The sequence below is a fragment of the Notolepis coatsorum genome, assembly GCF_963971535.1.
Source record: "Notolepis coatsorum genome assembly, chromosome: 1".
In the NCBI taxonomy this organism is placed as follows: Eukaryota; Metazoa; Chordata; class Actinopteri; order Aulopiformes; family Paralepididae; genus Notolepis; species Notolepis coatsorum.
The window spans coordinates 158,592,516-158,608,431 of NC_140165.1; the positions used below are offsets into that span (position 1 = coordinate 158,592,516).

The window sequence follows — 15,916 nt, forward strand, 5'->3', positions numbered from 1 at the left end:
AGATGGCGAAGTTTTTTTAGGGCGTGCTCATCTAATGTAGCCGACCCCTCGGCCGCCAAGGCTGTCGGCCTTGCGGTCACCTGTTTTCATTGTGTCCAGGGTACCTCAGGCGGGGGAAACATGGCCGCTGGTTGAGGGCCTCGCCACAGCCACTGGCGAGGCCGCGCCCTCACCTCTGGCTGTGCGGTGTGGGGCCTAGGTCAAATACCGCCCGCGCTCCTGCGGAAAGACCAAAGTCCCTCTGCGGAGAGGGGAGCCCTGAGGGAAAAATCTGATCCAACCAAGATGTCTGTAAACAAGCGTTGACAGCATCCTAGCCGCGTCTATGCCTTCTACAACGCTGTTCGGTTTCCGGGTTCCTCTGATTGGCCACTAAGCCCACGTGACCGCGCGCTAGCACGCCACCCTTATCGCCCACTCTCGCGCTGTGAAGCGGAAGCGCCAGCGGGGCGAGGCGGTGGTTTCTCCCCGGCTCCGTGCGCCGCTGACTCGGTCCAGCTCCAGCGGCCGTCTTCCGCCTGTGGTATCCTCTCTCCGAGGCGGCTCGTTCTTATTAATCCCCCATTGTTCAGGTCGACATGGTCGCACAAACACCTGTTGGAGGAGTAGTGGGGGAGAACAATTGTTAAGGGGATGCAGACCAGAGAAAGACGTTTGTCTTGTTTACATCAGGGTCCCCCATTTTCAATTAATATCGACATTTATGACATACACAACATACATGACATTAACATGTCTGATGAGCACAGAGTTGCCAGTCGATAATTCTTGCTATTTAAAAATATTACTCTTCTTCTCCCCCACTACTCCTCCAACGGGTGTTTGTGCGACCATGTCGACCTGAACAATGGGGGATAATAATAAGAACGAGCCGCCTCGGAGAGGATACCGCAGGCTGGACCGAGTCAGCGGCGCACGGAGCCGGGGAGAAACCACCGCCTCGCCCCGCTGGCGCTTCCGCTTCACAGCGCAAGAGTGGGCGATAAGGGGGCCGTGCTAGCGCGCGGTCACATGGGCTTAGTGGCCAATCAGAGGAACCCGGAAACCGAACAGCGTTGTAGAAGGCATAGACGCATCCTAGCCCTCCCTGTGGTTATAGCTTGCGGCTAGGTCAAAGGACTGATGCCACCTGCTTCACAAGCACGGAGCACCAGTGGTGGCTGCAACAAAAAACGACTACTAGTACTACTAAAAACGACTGCCTCACTAGTAGGAATGCAGCAACCTCCACTGTGGTGTGCACCCATGAAGGGGTAAATGAATAAATGAACGAAAACTCCACTAACACACTGCAGAATGGGCTAGTCCATACACACAATGTTAAGGGCATGCAGACCAGAGAAACACCAGTCCCGCACACAATTCATAGATTCACAAAAAGCACACCAGCCCTAGGCCTCAGCCCATCCACCCATGAAATGGTAAACAAGCCCCCGTCAAAACTCCCAACAGTAGACACCGATTGCCTGGCAGCGCAGGCCCTACCTGTGCGCGACCTAGCCCGACAGCTAGCCGCCGTGCAACGTCCCTCGGTCCGCTGTCACGAGACGAGGAAACCCAGGACAGACCTGATGCGCTGTTAGGATGTGCCGAGAAGATTCCAGGGGCTGGTGAATCTCCGGCGAAAACCCAACATTGTTCAATTTCTCTCTGCATTTCATAACAACTGGTTCATGGAGTGCACTGCAGTGTCCATGATGGAAACAAAAAAAGAGGAAGGGGGAGTGTGACCATGTCCGGCGTCTTATAGGAGGACGCTGGGGCGGGGCCTGGTCAGGTGCATTTGTTTTGTTCATGAGCACAGTAGGTGCTGGAGATAAGAGATATCTCAATATCTCATTATAGCGAAGAGCGAGACGCGAGGCCAGTAATGCTATATAACAGGTGTTTCATACTAAACTCCTCATATTAACAGGTGTTCCATACTAAACTCTTCATATTAACAGGTGTTCCATACTAAACTCCTCATATTAACAGGTTATATACTAAACTCCTCATATTAACAGGTTATATACTAAACTCATATTAACAGGTTATATACCAAACTCCTCATTAACAGGTGTTCCATACTAAACTCCTCATATTAACAGGTGTTCCATACTAAACTCATATTAACAGGTGTTCCATACTAAACTCTTCATATTAACAGGTGTTCCTTACTAAACTAAAAAAGATTCAATGACATGATACACCGTAAATTTATCTCAGTCAATGCTCATTTTACCGGCCGTGATGTAGCTAGCGTTACATAGTGGTGGACGAGGGACAGGTTAGTGTGACTGAAAGATACTGAGTTCCATGGTCACAATCAATCTACATGAATCCCCACTGTGAGTGAGGAAGAGTGAGGTTGTAAAGTAGAAGACGGACAGAGAGAACAGACTTTGTGATGTGATCATGACCTACATGACAACTAAGTCACCTGCTCGATTCCTGAAGCCAGTGATTAAACGAGCACTTCACCAAAAAACTGATTTGTATTGCACATAATCTAACACATCCAAAAACTAAACCGTTTTGCACATTCATTTAGTTTGACATTATTATTGAGAGTAAATTAGTTTGTGGCCACCAGTGGCCAATCAGGGACATTGGATCCTTGTGTTGTGTTCATTACAGCACCATGTAATGATGTAGATGGGGGGGAAATAGCAATAGCCTACCTTATATGGACTGCTACTTTATAATTTCATTGATCTGTAATTAACATAACACAATGATTCAATGTCCCGATGACATCACTGGTGACCATATTCAAACTCATTTACTCTCAATGTTAAACTAAATTAATGTGTGTAAGAGTTTTTGGATGGCGTAATTTTTTGGTTAAGTGTCCCTTCAAGAATTAAACTAACACAATTAGCTGTCGGTTAGATTTGCTGTGTGTTTTTTCATATAAAAGTCCATCGAACCAAAAACTGTTACTATGTTATGTCAGTACAGGCATATAGACATGTCTATTTGGACACTAATGTTCCTCTCTACTGTTTCCCGTTTGCTGGGAAATAAAAACGAAACAAAAAGGAAACAAAGGGTTATTTTTTTCTTCTTCAAAAAATTAATTAGCCATTAGACGTACAATACAATTACATAGATACATATTTTCAATACTGCACATTCAGTCTGCCAAAAAAGTTATGATTACAAAGCCAACACGGATGCTGTCATATATATATATAGAGAGATGTATGTACAATGATTATAGCATTCATAATTGCACTATGCCTCAATAAAATGTAAATTACAGGCTTATTTTTTAGGGCATTGTTACAAAAAAATCTATATGCTCAGAATAACGATCAGGTTTTGTGGAGCTCTAAACCTTGGGAGCCAATCAAAAACAAGAAGAGCCTAATTGATTCTCCACCGCTAGTCTATTACAACAGTCAAAAAGCCGGGCTGTGATTGGACAATTGAAAAGACACAGCTGGAATGTGGCTGGACAATCTGTAGGCCAGGAGGAGGGGACAGCAGCAGCACACCCCATGGTTTGATTGGACAGTTCAGACAGTTCAGCACACTGATTAGCTGCCTCCTCTGTGTCAGCTTGCTAACTGGAGCATAAGTCAGTCCAAGCAGTGGGACGGGCCTTTTAGTTACCATGTTGAATAATTCAACATTGCAGCAGTCAGTCAGTCAGTCAGTCAACTCTGTTCATTCAGTAAGCCCTGTCCTCCTTTAATTAGATTATCATAGTAAACACTGAGTCCGGTGGTAAGGGTTGGGTTTGGCATCGGTAATAAATACACACGTTACCGTAATAAAAAGCATTAGTGGCACAGTCGAACATGATCATCAAAAACAACATTGTCTCATAAATTATAGTCAGAATCTATGGAGAACAATCGCTACCATCCTCATCATGGCACATGACAGACAGAAGAGGTCCTCCTAACCTAGCACCTGCACGTGCCTCCTCCAGCACCAGGGAGCTCCTCCTCCAGCACCAAGGAGGTCCATCACTCATCTTAACATTAGCGGTACATAGTCGTTGGTCATCTTTAAAAACGACTGACGTTCACAACAGAATTCAGGCTTTCCCTACTGGAAGCCACGTTCCCCTGGCCGCCATACAAATTCTACACACTGGATGGAACCAAAGTCAATGCAATGTTGTAATAATAATAATAATCAATATCAAATAATTTAATTAAAAAATCACAGTTGATATAGATCAAGACCTGTCAATCAATCCCTCAGAGGACGCAGAAAACCGTTAAAGATCTGTGATGTAATTTACTGCCGGGTGGAGGCGTAAACACAGTGGCGGTTTGGAGCAGACCAACAGGACGGGAGGAGGATCGAATAAAATCATAGAACCGTTTTTTTTTGTCCTTTTTTTTTTTTTTTTTAAACAAGGCAGGAGGGTGGGAGGGAGGGAGCACCTTCATTCAACGACTAGACGTCAGACAGACGGACTCCTTCCCCAGGCCTCCAGTGCACAAACTAGTTTCTCCTTAGTGGAATCCAAGACTCATGGATGCGCAAAGCTTAAAAATGAGGAGCTGTGCTGTACATATTCAAAAGCAATTCGACCCCCAAAACACCCCCCCCCCCCCCCCCCCCCACACACATGATCACCTCCTTAAATAGTAAGATAACATGGACTCCTGCTCACACCTCAAAGAGCAAAGGGTCAACAAAAATGGCAAATAAATTAGTAATATGCAACCATACGATTTTTTTTCTCCGATTTTCTTTTTCGTGTCTGTGTGTGTGTGTGTGTTTCTTTCACAGATCATGTCAGGCAGTCCGTCAGTGTTGTTGATTTTGTTGTTGTTGAGGGTGACGGGGGTCTTCTCCTTTCCTCTCCTGCCCTCTCTCCTCTCTCCTCCCCTCCTACACCAGGTTGTATTCTTTCAGATTGAGTTGTAGGATGGTGTCTTTGACAGCAGCGAACACGAAGCGGATGTTCTCCGTGTCGGTGGCGCAGGTGAAGTGTGAGTAGATGATCTTGTCGCAGTCGGGGTTCAGATCCACAAACATCTTCAAGATGAACTCTCGTCCCGCCGGGGCGTCCCGCTGGGGACCTGGGAGGGACAAAGAATACGGTTTAGTTTATTTAACCTTTATTTGTACATTTTTTGTTTATAAACGTGGTCCCTGTGGGTGTGTGGTGGTATGTATGTATGTATGTATGTATGTATGTATGTATGTATGTAGTATGCATGCGTCTCTTTTTGTAAAACAAACCTTCTGTGTATATAACCCCTTGTGAGGCTGTCACTTCTTATCCCTCTAACCAGGGAGCGTACTGTCAGGGAGCATGTTGTCAGGGAGCGTGTTGTCAGGGAGCGTGTTGTCAGGGAGCGTACTGTCAGGGAGCATGTTGTTAGGGAGCGTGTTGTCAGGGAGCGTACTGTCAGGGAGCGTGTTGTTAGGGAGCGTGTTGTCAGGGAGCATGTTGTTAGGGAGCGTGTTGTCAGGGAGCGTACTGTCAGGGAGCATGTTGTTAGGGAGCGTGTTGTCAGGGAGCATGTTGTTAGGGAGCGTGTTGTCAGGGAGCATACTGTCAGGGAGCATGTTGTCAGGGAGCGTGTTGTCAGGGAGCATGTTGTTAGGGAGCATGTTGTTAGGGAGCGTGTTGTCTTTTATGTCGAGGCCTGCTGTATCCAGTAGTTTGAATGCCAAAACAGCGTCGGCTAGAACCATATCGAATTTCTTGGTCCGGTTGTACTTCTGTTCAAAATCAACAATATAGTCCACCATGGAGACGCCGTCTTCCCGCGAAATCGTATCAAACTCAGAATAGGCTTCGTAGGCCCAGTCCTTCTCTTCTCTCAAAAACACATTGTCAAGTTCCCGAATCAAAGTTGTCATTCCATCATCCTTATTTAGATCATCGGCAGGTATTTCTAACGCAGTATCCCTCGCCCTACCCGTCAACGATAGAGCAACAGTCAACGCTTGTTTCTTCTTGGCTAAATCGGTCACCCGACTCCATATTTCCACTTCATTCTTCCACTTCTCAAAATACTTCTTTTCGTCCAGTCCAGGCGGCAGCCTGTAGTTAGTAACGTTAGAGGCCGACATCCTCTGCTACCATGCTAGTCTATAAATAAGACGAGTGTTTATTTGTACTCCAGTTTATTTCACGCTCTCAACAGCATAGTGGCCACAGCCTCCGCACAGTTAAACAAGTGAAGAGCTCCAGCAGCGCACATTCCGCTCTGCCCAGATTACCGTAAAGGCTGCAGTAGAAGTAGGCTAACTAACAGAACAGTTAGTGATACCGTATTAACTGTACTAGTATCAAGCACCAAAGTTAACTTACCACCCACCTGTCACCTAGACTAGACTGTCCCCACCAGTCACCTAGACCATCCTGACCTGTCACTTAAGACCATCCAGACATGTCACTTAGACCATCCAGGCACGTCCTAGTGTGATCTAATGATAAATCACACTGAAATGACAAGTGTAACCAGAGACCAAATGAGCATCATGCATTATAGGCCAGGTGTAAAACGTACCATCATACTCTGGGAAGTAGTCCACGAGATGGGAGTACATGATCTTCTCCTCCAGAAGGTCCTTCTTGTTGAGGAACAGGATGACTGAGGAGTTCTGGAACCAGGGGTAGGTGATGATGGTCCTGAACAATGCCTTGCTCTCCTCCATACGGTTCTAGAGAAAGAGACATAATGACTTAATTGAACCAGACTTTTTGACACTCAATTAGTTTAGGGTAAGTTTACACACACACAGAGAGACAGAGAGACAGAGAGACAGAGAGACAGAGAGACAGAGAGACAGAGAGAGAGAGAGAGAGAGAGAGAAAAGAGACAGAGTTTTTGTGATCAGTTTCAGTGTTTAATTGACCAAAACAACTGTAAAATACCACCCTCACCATTTGTTTATCTTCCACAGTCAGCCTGACTGATACAGGAAGGAAACACGCTAACATACAGTATTGGTATCAGAGAATTTTCCCAATATTAATGCACACACACACACACACATGCTCTCTTAAAAAGTGTGTGAGTCACTCAACACTGTGTGCAAAGCAGCTGGCTGATAATTTACAAGTGTTTTCCAAGGGAAAGAGAGAGGGAAGGACCTAAGGAGTCTGATTTACATTCTGCCTACTTCACCTCTTAACAGCAGCAGGACAGGCCTACTTCTCCTCTAACAGCAGCAGGACAGGCCTACTTCTCCTCTAACAGCAGCAGGACAGGCCTACTTCTCCTCTAACAGCAGCAGGACACGCCTACTTCACCTCTAACAGCAGCAGGACACGCCTACTTCTCCTCTAACAGCAGCAGGACACGCCTACTTCTCCTCTAACAGCAGCAGGACACGCCTACTTCTCCTCTAACAGCAGCAGGACACGCCTACTTCACCTCTAACAGCAGCAGGACACACCTACTTCACCTCTAACAGCAGCAGGACACGCCTACTTCACCTCTAACAGCAGCAGGACACACCTACTTCACCTCTAACAGCAGCAGGATACGCCTACTTCACCTCTAACAGCAGCAGGATACGCCTACTTCACCTCTAACAGCAGCAGGATACGCCTACTTCACCTCTAACAGCAGCAGGATACGCCTACTTCACCTCTAACAGCAGCAGGGGAAGCCTGCCATTGGAGTGAAGATCATCGAATGGTATTTCTGCTTCATCAGATATAGTATTTACAGGTCAAAACCTCGTAACACCTGATTTTAATTTTTTTTTTATGGTTACAAAGTCATAAGATCTTTCTTTTTTGATCCCCTTGGGGAAATTCAGGCAAAGTGGGTAAGTCCCATGCGTACAATACATAATGGGTGGCCCCGGTGGGAATGGAACCCCTAACCCTGGCAGTGTTAGTGCCTTGCTCTACCCAATGAGTTACACAGGGAATATAACCTCTAACCCTGGCAGTGTTAGTGCCTTGCTCTACCCATTGAGCTACACAGGGAATAGAACATCTAACCCTGGGAGTGTTAGTGCCTTGCTCCACCCATTGAGCTACACAGGGAAAGGAACCGCTAACCCTGGCAGTGTTAGTGCCTTGCTCCACCCATTGAGCTACACAGGGAAAGGAACCGCTAACCCTGGCAGTGTTAGTGTCTTGCGAGCTAGATGGGCAATGGAACCCCCAGTGTTAGTGCCTTGCTCTACACAGGGAATGGAAATGGAATTGGAATTGTTAGCAGAGACTACGGCAAGCCTAACAATGCCCTCATTTATGACATCATCACAACAAAATCCCTAAGGGAGATTTGAACCACTAGAGGGAGCAGCAAGCTTTTCAATTCTCACACAAATAACAAATGATTCATTAAATGCACTTAATTGCTATGTTTCCAAGTGAAAGAAGTCACTGTGTAGTTAAACCTAAAATGGAAACTTTAGGATTCAGAAGCCTATTTACAGACAAGTGATCAAGTCACCTGTTAGATATACATCCAGAACAGAGAACTTGGCACCAGGCTCCAGTTAGCGCTTGTTAGCAATGCTAGTGCAAGTCAATGGAAAGTTCTGGCATCTGTAGGACCGGTCCAACTCACCTCGTTGTCGGACTCCACCAGCACCTGGTCGTACTCGCTCAGCGCCACCAGGAACATGATGGAGGTGACGTTCTCAAAGCAGTGGATCCACTTCCTCCTCTCTGACCTCTGACCCCCCACATCCACCATCCTGCCATAGCAACAGAGTAAACGGGAGTTAGCCAACCTGCCGTAGCAATAGAGTAAACGGGAGTTAGCCCATGACAAATTCACATCTATTTCCACAATCACACGTAGACTATATACCCTACTCGTGTAGATTCACAGACAACTTGTTCAGAGATTGGTTTGTGGCACTGGAGTGTTTTGAACCATACTAACTTTCAGAAAGCACACTTTCTTGCTATCTAGTGCTAATGAAAGGTGGCTTGACGAGAGTAGTCCGATGACAGGAAGTCATCTTCCCTGTGTTGTAGGGGTGTAACGGTACACAAAAACCACGGTATGGTACGTACCTCGGTTTTGAAGTCAAGGTTCGGTACAAGTTTTCGGTACAGTGGGGGAAAGTTTGGCTTTCCATGTTCCACTCAGGGGTGATGTAGTGTGCACTAATTGTACTTGTAGGGCCGTCAACGAATATTCTATATTGAAATTAATAATCGACTTGTAAAAAAAGAAATATTAATAATAATAAAGATTGTGAAAAAAACAGCCCCCGGTGGTTAACATACCGCTGTATTCGTTCAGTAGTCGGTACACAGCCGTTCGGTACACACTGAAACGGTTCGGTACGGATACGCGTACCTTTACACCCCTACTGTGTTGTGCCCTTACAAGTCCCTAGTGACTGATTGGAGAGCGCACACGCACACACACACACACACGCTGAACCCTGGAAACAAAATTCATATCACTAATCAGGCTCATTGATCTCATAATTGTATTCATCTATTTTCCCCATAAATGCACTTTACACCTGTTCTAATTCTGTAATCGACAGTGCATTTGACAGTGCTATAAAAATACATACTGTATCTGAGCGCCATCTACTGGTATATCTCCACTACTACTCTACCCTTGGGTTCTCCGCCCTATTTGGCAGGCAACCCGACTACATGTAGCAGCTGTGCTGTCCTGGTAGAACTGTTGGATTGCTGTATGCCAGCACAGAAGTCAAATTCCGATGTATAACAACATTGGAGAATGAAGTGATTCTGAAAAAGGTGATGTTTTCACCTGTGAAACTAATGTGTCTTTTCTGTAAGGGATGAAGAATGCTGTCCCAGTCCTACGTGTCTTCTCATTTGGCCACTGTTGTGTCTGTCTGCTTGAGTGTTTGGAGTCGTGTCTCCTTTGGCGTGGCTGCGGGTCCTGGGGCGTGTGGCCTGTCATTTCTCTATGTAGTTTGGGGGTGGGATTCACTGGTGTTCCTCGTGGTGGTGGGGGCGCCGGGACCGGGGGGGGATGGGGCGGCCCACAGGCGTGGCATTCCCATCGCCGTGCATGGCGGTGTGAGTGGCGCGCGGGCTGTTTGCATTTTCCTTCGGTCATGGCGTGCTTTATCAGGGGGTGTGTCTTGGATGGGGATCTGGTAGGGATTGATGTGTGGGGTGTTTGGGGGACTGACTGTTCCGGGGGGGGGGTTCACATGCCTTCGAGCGACATTGTACTTATTTTATGCCTATTCTTAAGTCTGCATGTTTACATTGCAAGACTTTTATTGTTTTAAATCTTTTTATTTTTCATGAGGTTTCACATTCAATCGACAGATCTACAGAATGTTCAGTGTCACTCTCATGAACAATTTTCACTGTGCTCCCCACTCACTCCATTCTCCCATCTCTCACTCACGCTTGCACACACTGGGATATACACGCACGCACATGCGCACATAGGCATACACACACGGACACACAGGCACACACGCACACAAACAAACAAAATAAATAAAAATGTATAAATCATAAGTAAATAAGTAATAGGAAATAAAAGTGCAAATGTTGGTATTGTAAACAGTGACAGGTTATAGCACTCGGTTGCTCACACCCGCCTGCCGACGCCCACCCCGACAGGGAAGGGTCCGGGCCGCTGCGTGTTCAGCTCCCGTTCCCAGACCCGACCCCGCGCAGGCAACCAGGCACTGACACGCAGACAAAGAGCCTCAACAGATCAGCTAATCTAATCTGCTAAAACTCCACGTCTGTTATATTAGATATGACACATTTATAGGACTGTATTATGAATTTCCAGTTGAGTATAGAGTGGATTCCAAAGTTCTTGAAATAAGTGACCCTGGTTATGCTTTTCAAGCGTTATCTTTTCTAAGGGAAGAAACTGAGATATTTGTTCTATGAACATATGCAGAAATGTTCCTTCCTTCATTTTACATCTTGGGCAATTCGGTGAGTTTTCTTTCGAGATTTTGTGCATTTTTACAGGAGTAAGGTAGAATTTATGAATAAATTTGAAATTACTTAGGGCGGCTACGTGGCGTAGTGGGCAAGGCGCTTGCCACGAAATGCTGGAGACACTGGGCTCGTCGGTTCGAGCCCAGCGCTCCACATTTGCTTTCAGTTTAGCTGGTCGTCCGTACTAATACACATTGGCCGTATTAGGGGGTGGGAAACTGATGGGTGGGGATCGGGCGTTGTGGACAGCGACTCCTACAGGTCGGTTGGTGCGCCTGCGCAGTAGAATCAGGAAGTGTCGGGGGCAGCGTGAGCCTCCCACGCGTTACTCCTCGCCACTGAGAGATCGAGCTGCGCAGGTGAAAAGATGCGACTGCTGTTACCTCGAGTACCGGAGGGGACTTGTGCTATGTATGACTTAGTCCACATTGCAGCCGGCTTGTGGGAGGCAAGAAACAGCGTCCGTGACAGGGGAGGGTTGAATTGGATGATACGAAATTGGGATGGGAGAAAATATAGAAAATGGGAGAAAAAGTGGATAAAAAAAAAAAAATTGAAATTACTTTCTTTGATCTCATTGCTTGTAAAAGGAAAGAAAATTCTATCACAGATGTCTTGCCAATTGTTTTCTTCAAATTTCGTTGCCAGGTCCGTCTCCCAGCACCTTAACACATTGAGTGCCAGCGACGACATATCTCGTTTCATCAGCCCCCCCGGTGAGTGCCGACGACAACAAATGTCGTTTTATTTTTTTATTAGCGATCTGAATTCATATTTCATCAATCGAGTCTCCCGTTGGTACAGCAGCCCCTCCAGGAGCTCAGATGGGAAAAAAGCGCCCCCTATCGTCTATCCCTGTGTAACTGCAGGTCAGTCGATTAGACTGACCTGGGATCTGTAGATCTGTAAAGGTAGAGCCAACTGGCTCCATTGTGCTGGCGAGCCGTCTGATGAACATGGAAGTGATCGCGAGTTGGAAAGCAGCGTGGAATATATATTTACAGCAGCCAATAATCAATCAATAAGCGTGATCGATATTTGGAATGGCGATCAGGAATTGGAATAATCTTTTTGGAGAACATCTGATCTAAGGTAAGGAGTCTATGTTACCAGTCTTGGGGTAATCGGAGCTGTATTCACTGAGATAACAGCGTGTCCCTATGTGTGTATGTGTGTGTAATGAGGAAACGAGAGAATAGATTTTTCAGCTCGCGTCTATAGCATGGATAACTACACATATACTATCGATAATCTAGCGTTTATTTGAAAACGATTCATAAATAGGCCGACAAATGACAACGTGTTTAGTGTATTCGAGAATATTCCAATAAATGCAGTTTATGGGGGAATCTTTCAATTTTCCAAAAATGTTCGAGAGAACGATAGCTTTTCGAAATGCTATAAAAAGGATATGAACCGATTAAAAAACAATCCGTTTCGACAATGTTGACTGCAAACAAGTCATTGATAAGCGACGGGCAGATTAGACACATAGCCATAATTTAAAACATAGATTAGGCGTTTTTAACGCTAACATTGAAGTGGATGATGGCATTCAACGGGGTAAAAATTTAAACAAGGTCGGCACTGAAACTGTTAATAGAGCTGGAAAGACTGTTTGGCATTCATTAGTTAGAATTTCATATAGTTCACTGATTTGACCTTTAATTGTGGATGAGGTAGTTAGTTTTTCTTCCAATTCTGTCATTTCAAAGCTTAACTTGTTTTCTTTAGTAAGTGAACTTAAAGTGCTTTGAATTTGCATATATTTTAGGAAGTCTGAGTTAGGAATATTATATTCTTCTCTTAGCTCCTGAAATGCTTTTAATTTCCAGTTTTTATGAAAAAGGTCTTTAAGTTGAGTTACTCCCGCGTGTCTCCACTTGTTTATATCAGTTGAGTGAAAATATTTTTTTAAGTCAGGGTTTTGATGAATAGGTGAATAAACAGAGATGCATTTAGTTATGCCAAACTTTTTCGAGCAGTCTTTCCATGCAGACAGGGTATTCACAACCGTGAAGTATTGCTTTATATTTTTTATTGTATCAGAATTCTTTATAAATATAAGAGTCTAGAGGTAAAGGATCAACATATCCCACTTCTGTCTGTATCCAGTGTGAGTCTGGTCCTCCCAATGACCATGATACTATAGTTCGAAGTTGGGCTGACCAGTAGTAGTGTTGGAGATTGGGAAGACCTAGACCACCCATGGACTCGGGTTTAATAAGAGTCAGTAATTTAATCCTTGGTTTTTTATTGGACCAAATACATTTTGAGATATTTATTCAATATGTTAAAATATGTTACAGATAGGTAGCAGGGTACAGTTTGAAAGAGAAAGTTCAATCTCGGAAGGATATTCATCCTAATGACGTTTATCCTTCCTAGAAGGGATAAAGGTAGTTTGTCCCATCTACCTAAATCTGTGTTAATTTGTAAGAGGAGTGTAGTTTTTTTCAAATAAATCATTTAATTGCGGTGTAAAGTGTACTCCCAAGTATTTGAAACCTCCTGGTGACCATTGAAATGGGTAGGATTTCTGCATTTCTTTTGTTGGTTTCATATGTAGGAGACATGCATTAGATTTATTATAGTTTATCTTGTATCATGTCATCAGCATATAAAGATATTTTATGTTCAACCTTATTGATATACACTCCTTTTATGTTAATGTTGTCTCGTACAGATGCAGCCAAAATTTCAATTATTATTGCGAATAATGAACTTGACATTGGGCACCCCTGTCTTGTTCCTCTCATCAGGAGAAACGGATCAGATGTAATACCATTAGTAATAACTGCTGCTTTTGGAGTTTGATAAATTGCTTTAATCCACTGGATAAAATGTCACCCTATATTAAGTTTATGCAACACGTTGAAAAGAAAATTCCATTCAACTCTATCAAAAGCCTTCTCTGCATCCAGAGATAGGAGCAGAGAGGGCCTCTGTTTTAGATTCAGATGATTGGTTATGTTTAATAACCTTCTGATATTATCGGTAGCATATCTTCCCTTAACAAATCCAGCCTGATCTGGGTTTACCAATTTCGGCATAATGTTTTCAAGTCTTTTTGCTAATGCTTTGGTGATAGTCTTATAATCATGATCTAAAAGACTTATAGGTCTATATGATGAACAGTCTAATGGATCCTTACCACTTTTATGCAGTACTGTGATGTTAGCCAAGCTCATTGTTTGAGGAAGTGCCTTATTGCGTCCAAAATTGTTGATTATTCCCATAAAAATGGGTTTCAAGTCATTCCAGTACTCCTTATATAGTTGCGCCGGGAAGCCATCTGGTCCTGGACTTTTGTCTATAGGCATTGAATTGATTGTTGCTAGTATTTCCTGTTCGGTAAAGGGTGCGTTAAGACTCTCTTGATCCGTTTCGGAAAGCTTTGGCATTTTGATACCTTCTAAGAATCTATCCAGTTCATCCTGTGTGTAGTTACCTTGAGATTTGTATAATATATTGTAATACTCCTGGAATGCCTGATTGATTTATTTTGGATGATATGTGATCTCGCCCTTAAATCAAATTGCTTTTATCGTCCTTTCGGCTTGTTCTTTCTTTAGTTGGTGGGCTAATTGTTTACTGGGTTTTATTGTCTTTTATACCTATTCTTATGTCTGCAATTTATGCATTGTTTTTATTCCGTCAATTGTGTGTTGATTTTATGCTTATGTTCATTTTATACTTATTGCTGTGGGGCACTCTGGACTGCGGTCCATGTGTACTATATACAGGGTTCAACAAGGTCCTTGAAGTGCTTGATTTTTTACTAAAAAAGTCAAGGCCTGGAATTCCTTGAAAACAGCCCAAGCACAAGGTGCTTAAAAAATCCTTGAAATTCAAATAAACCATTTGCATTGAATGTTTTGTTCATCCATGATCAAATTGTTCTGAATCAAGAAATCGTATTTTCTTTGTTCCGTTTTAATAAAATCTGACGAGTCGCTGTCTCGCACGCCCCACTGCTTTTCCTCATTTATTCGCGTGATGCAAGCAGGCCAAGAAGATGCTTAAAAAACAAGCATTTAACTCATTGAGCGCCACGCTCTTTCCCCATCTGTACTGCCTGGCGCCAGCTCTTTTTTTTTATACCATTTTCACGATAGTTCACGATCTTTGCGTAGCTATTGTATATTCTATATTATAGCTATGGAGACAATAGTATGGCTCAATTGACAGACACTATTTATAGTCCAACATGTAAAAAAGAGTTTGTTTCTACATACCCTCGTGCGTTCACAATCCCAAGATAAACATTGCCCGTTTCAAAATAATGGCACTAACACACTAATAGCTGGCCCATGCATGTTCATAAGGTAGGTGATACTGCCACCTGGCGTGATTCGATCGTCATTGCAATTCCAACGTAGGCAGATGTGCCAGGGAGCTCCGGCTGAGTGTTTAGAACAGGGATCAAAGGAAAAATATCAAAGGCTCTACGTTACGTTTTTGGCGCTCAAGCATTGGCGGCTAAACACGAGATATTACGTTTTTGGCGCTCAATGAGTTAAAAGTTAATTGTATCCTTTGGGAATGTGGGAACCCTGCATATTATAGTTATTATTGTTATATTGTAGAAATGTGTGCATTGAAATGTATTTTTTTTTATCTGCTTTTTTTTCCTCCTTTTTTCTGTGATTTTTCTCCCCGTCCCAATTTTACCTCTCGTGCCAATTATCCCTCCCCTGTCCTGATCGTTGCTCGCATATGCCCCCCACTGGCCGGTTGTAGGGAGGATAGAAGCCTTGCATCACATGTCCCCTCCGATACATGTGGAGGCAGCCCGTCACATCTTTTCACCTGCCAGCGCGGACTCTCATTTTGGCGAGGAGTAACGTGTAGGAGGCTCACACTGCCCCCGCCATTTTTCCTGACTTTGTTGTGCAGGCGCCCCAACAGACCTGTAGGAGTCGCTGTTCACAACGACCAGACTACCACCCTTCGACTTCCCACCCGCTAACTCTGCCAATTGAGTTAGTATGACGGCCGGCCCAAGCTGGAGGCAACGCCGACAGCCGGATTCGAACCCGGTGTCTCTTGCGTTGGTGACGAGCGCAA

The 15,916-nt window shown here is 44.4% G+C and overlaps 1 protein-coding gene across 1 annotated transcript in view; it reads right to left on the minus strand.

Annotated features, from left to right (window-relative positions):
• Positions 1–4,581: 4,581 nt before the first annotated feature.
• LOC311237441 (guanine nucleotide-binding protein G(q) subunit alpha) overlaps positions 4,582–15,916 on the minus strand; it is a 40,550-nt gene continuing 29,215 nt past the window's right edge. Inside the window, exons 5-7 of the mRNA XM_084325328.1 lie at positions 8,499–8,628; positions 6,474–6,627; positions 4,582–5,030 (exon numbers count right to left, since the gene is read on the minus strand). Coding sequence (XP_084181454.1) covers positions 4,840–5,030; positions 6,474–6,627; positions 8,499–8,628 — 475 coding nt within the window. The 3' untranslated portion in view covers positions 4,582–4,839. The remainder of the gene's footprint in view (positions 5,031–6,473; positions 6,628–8,498; positions 8,629–15,916) is intronic.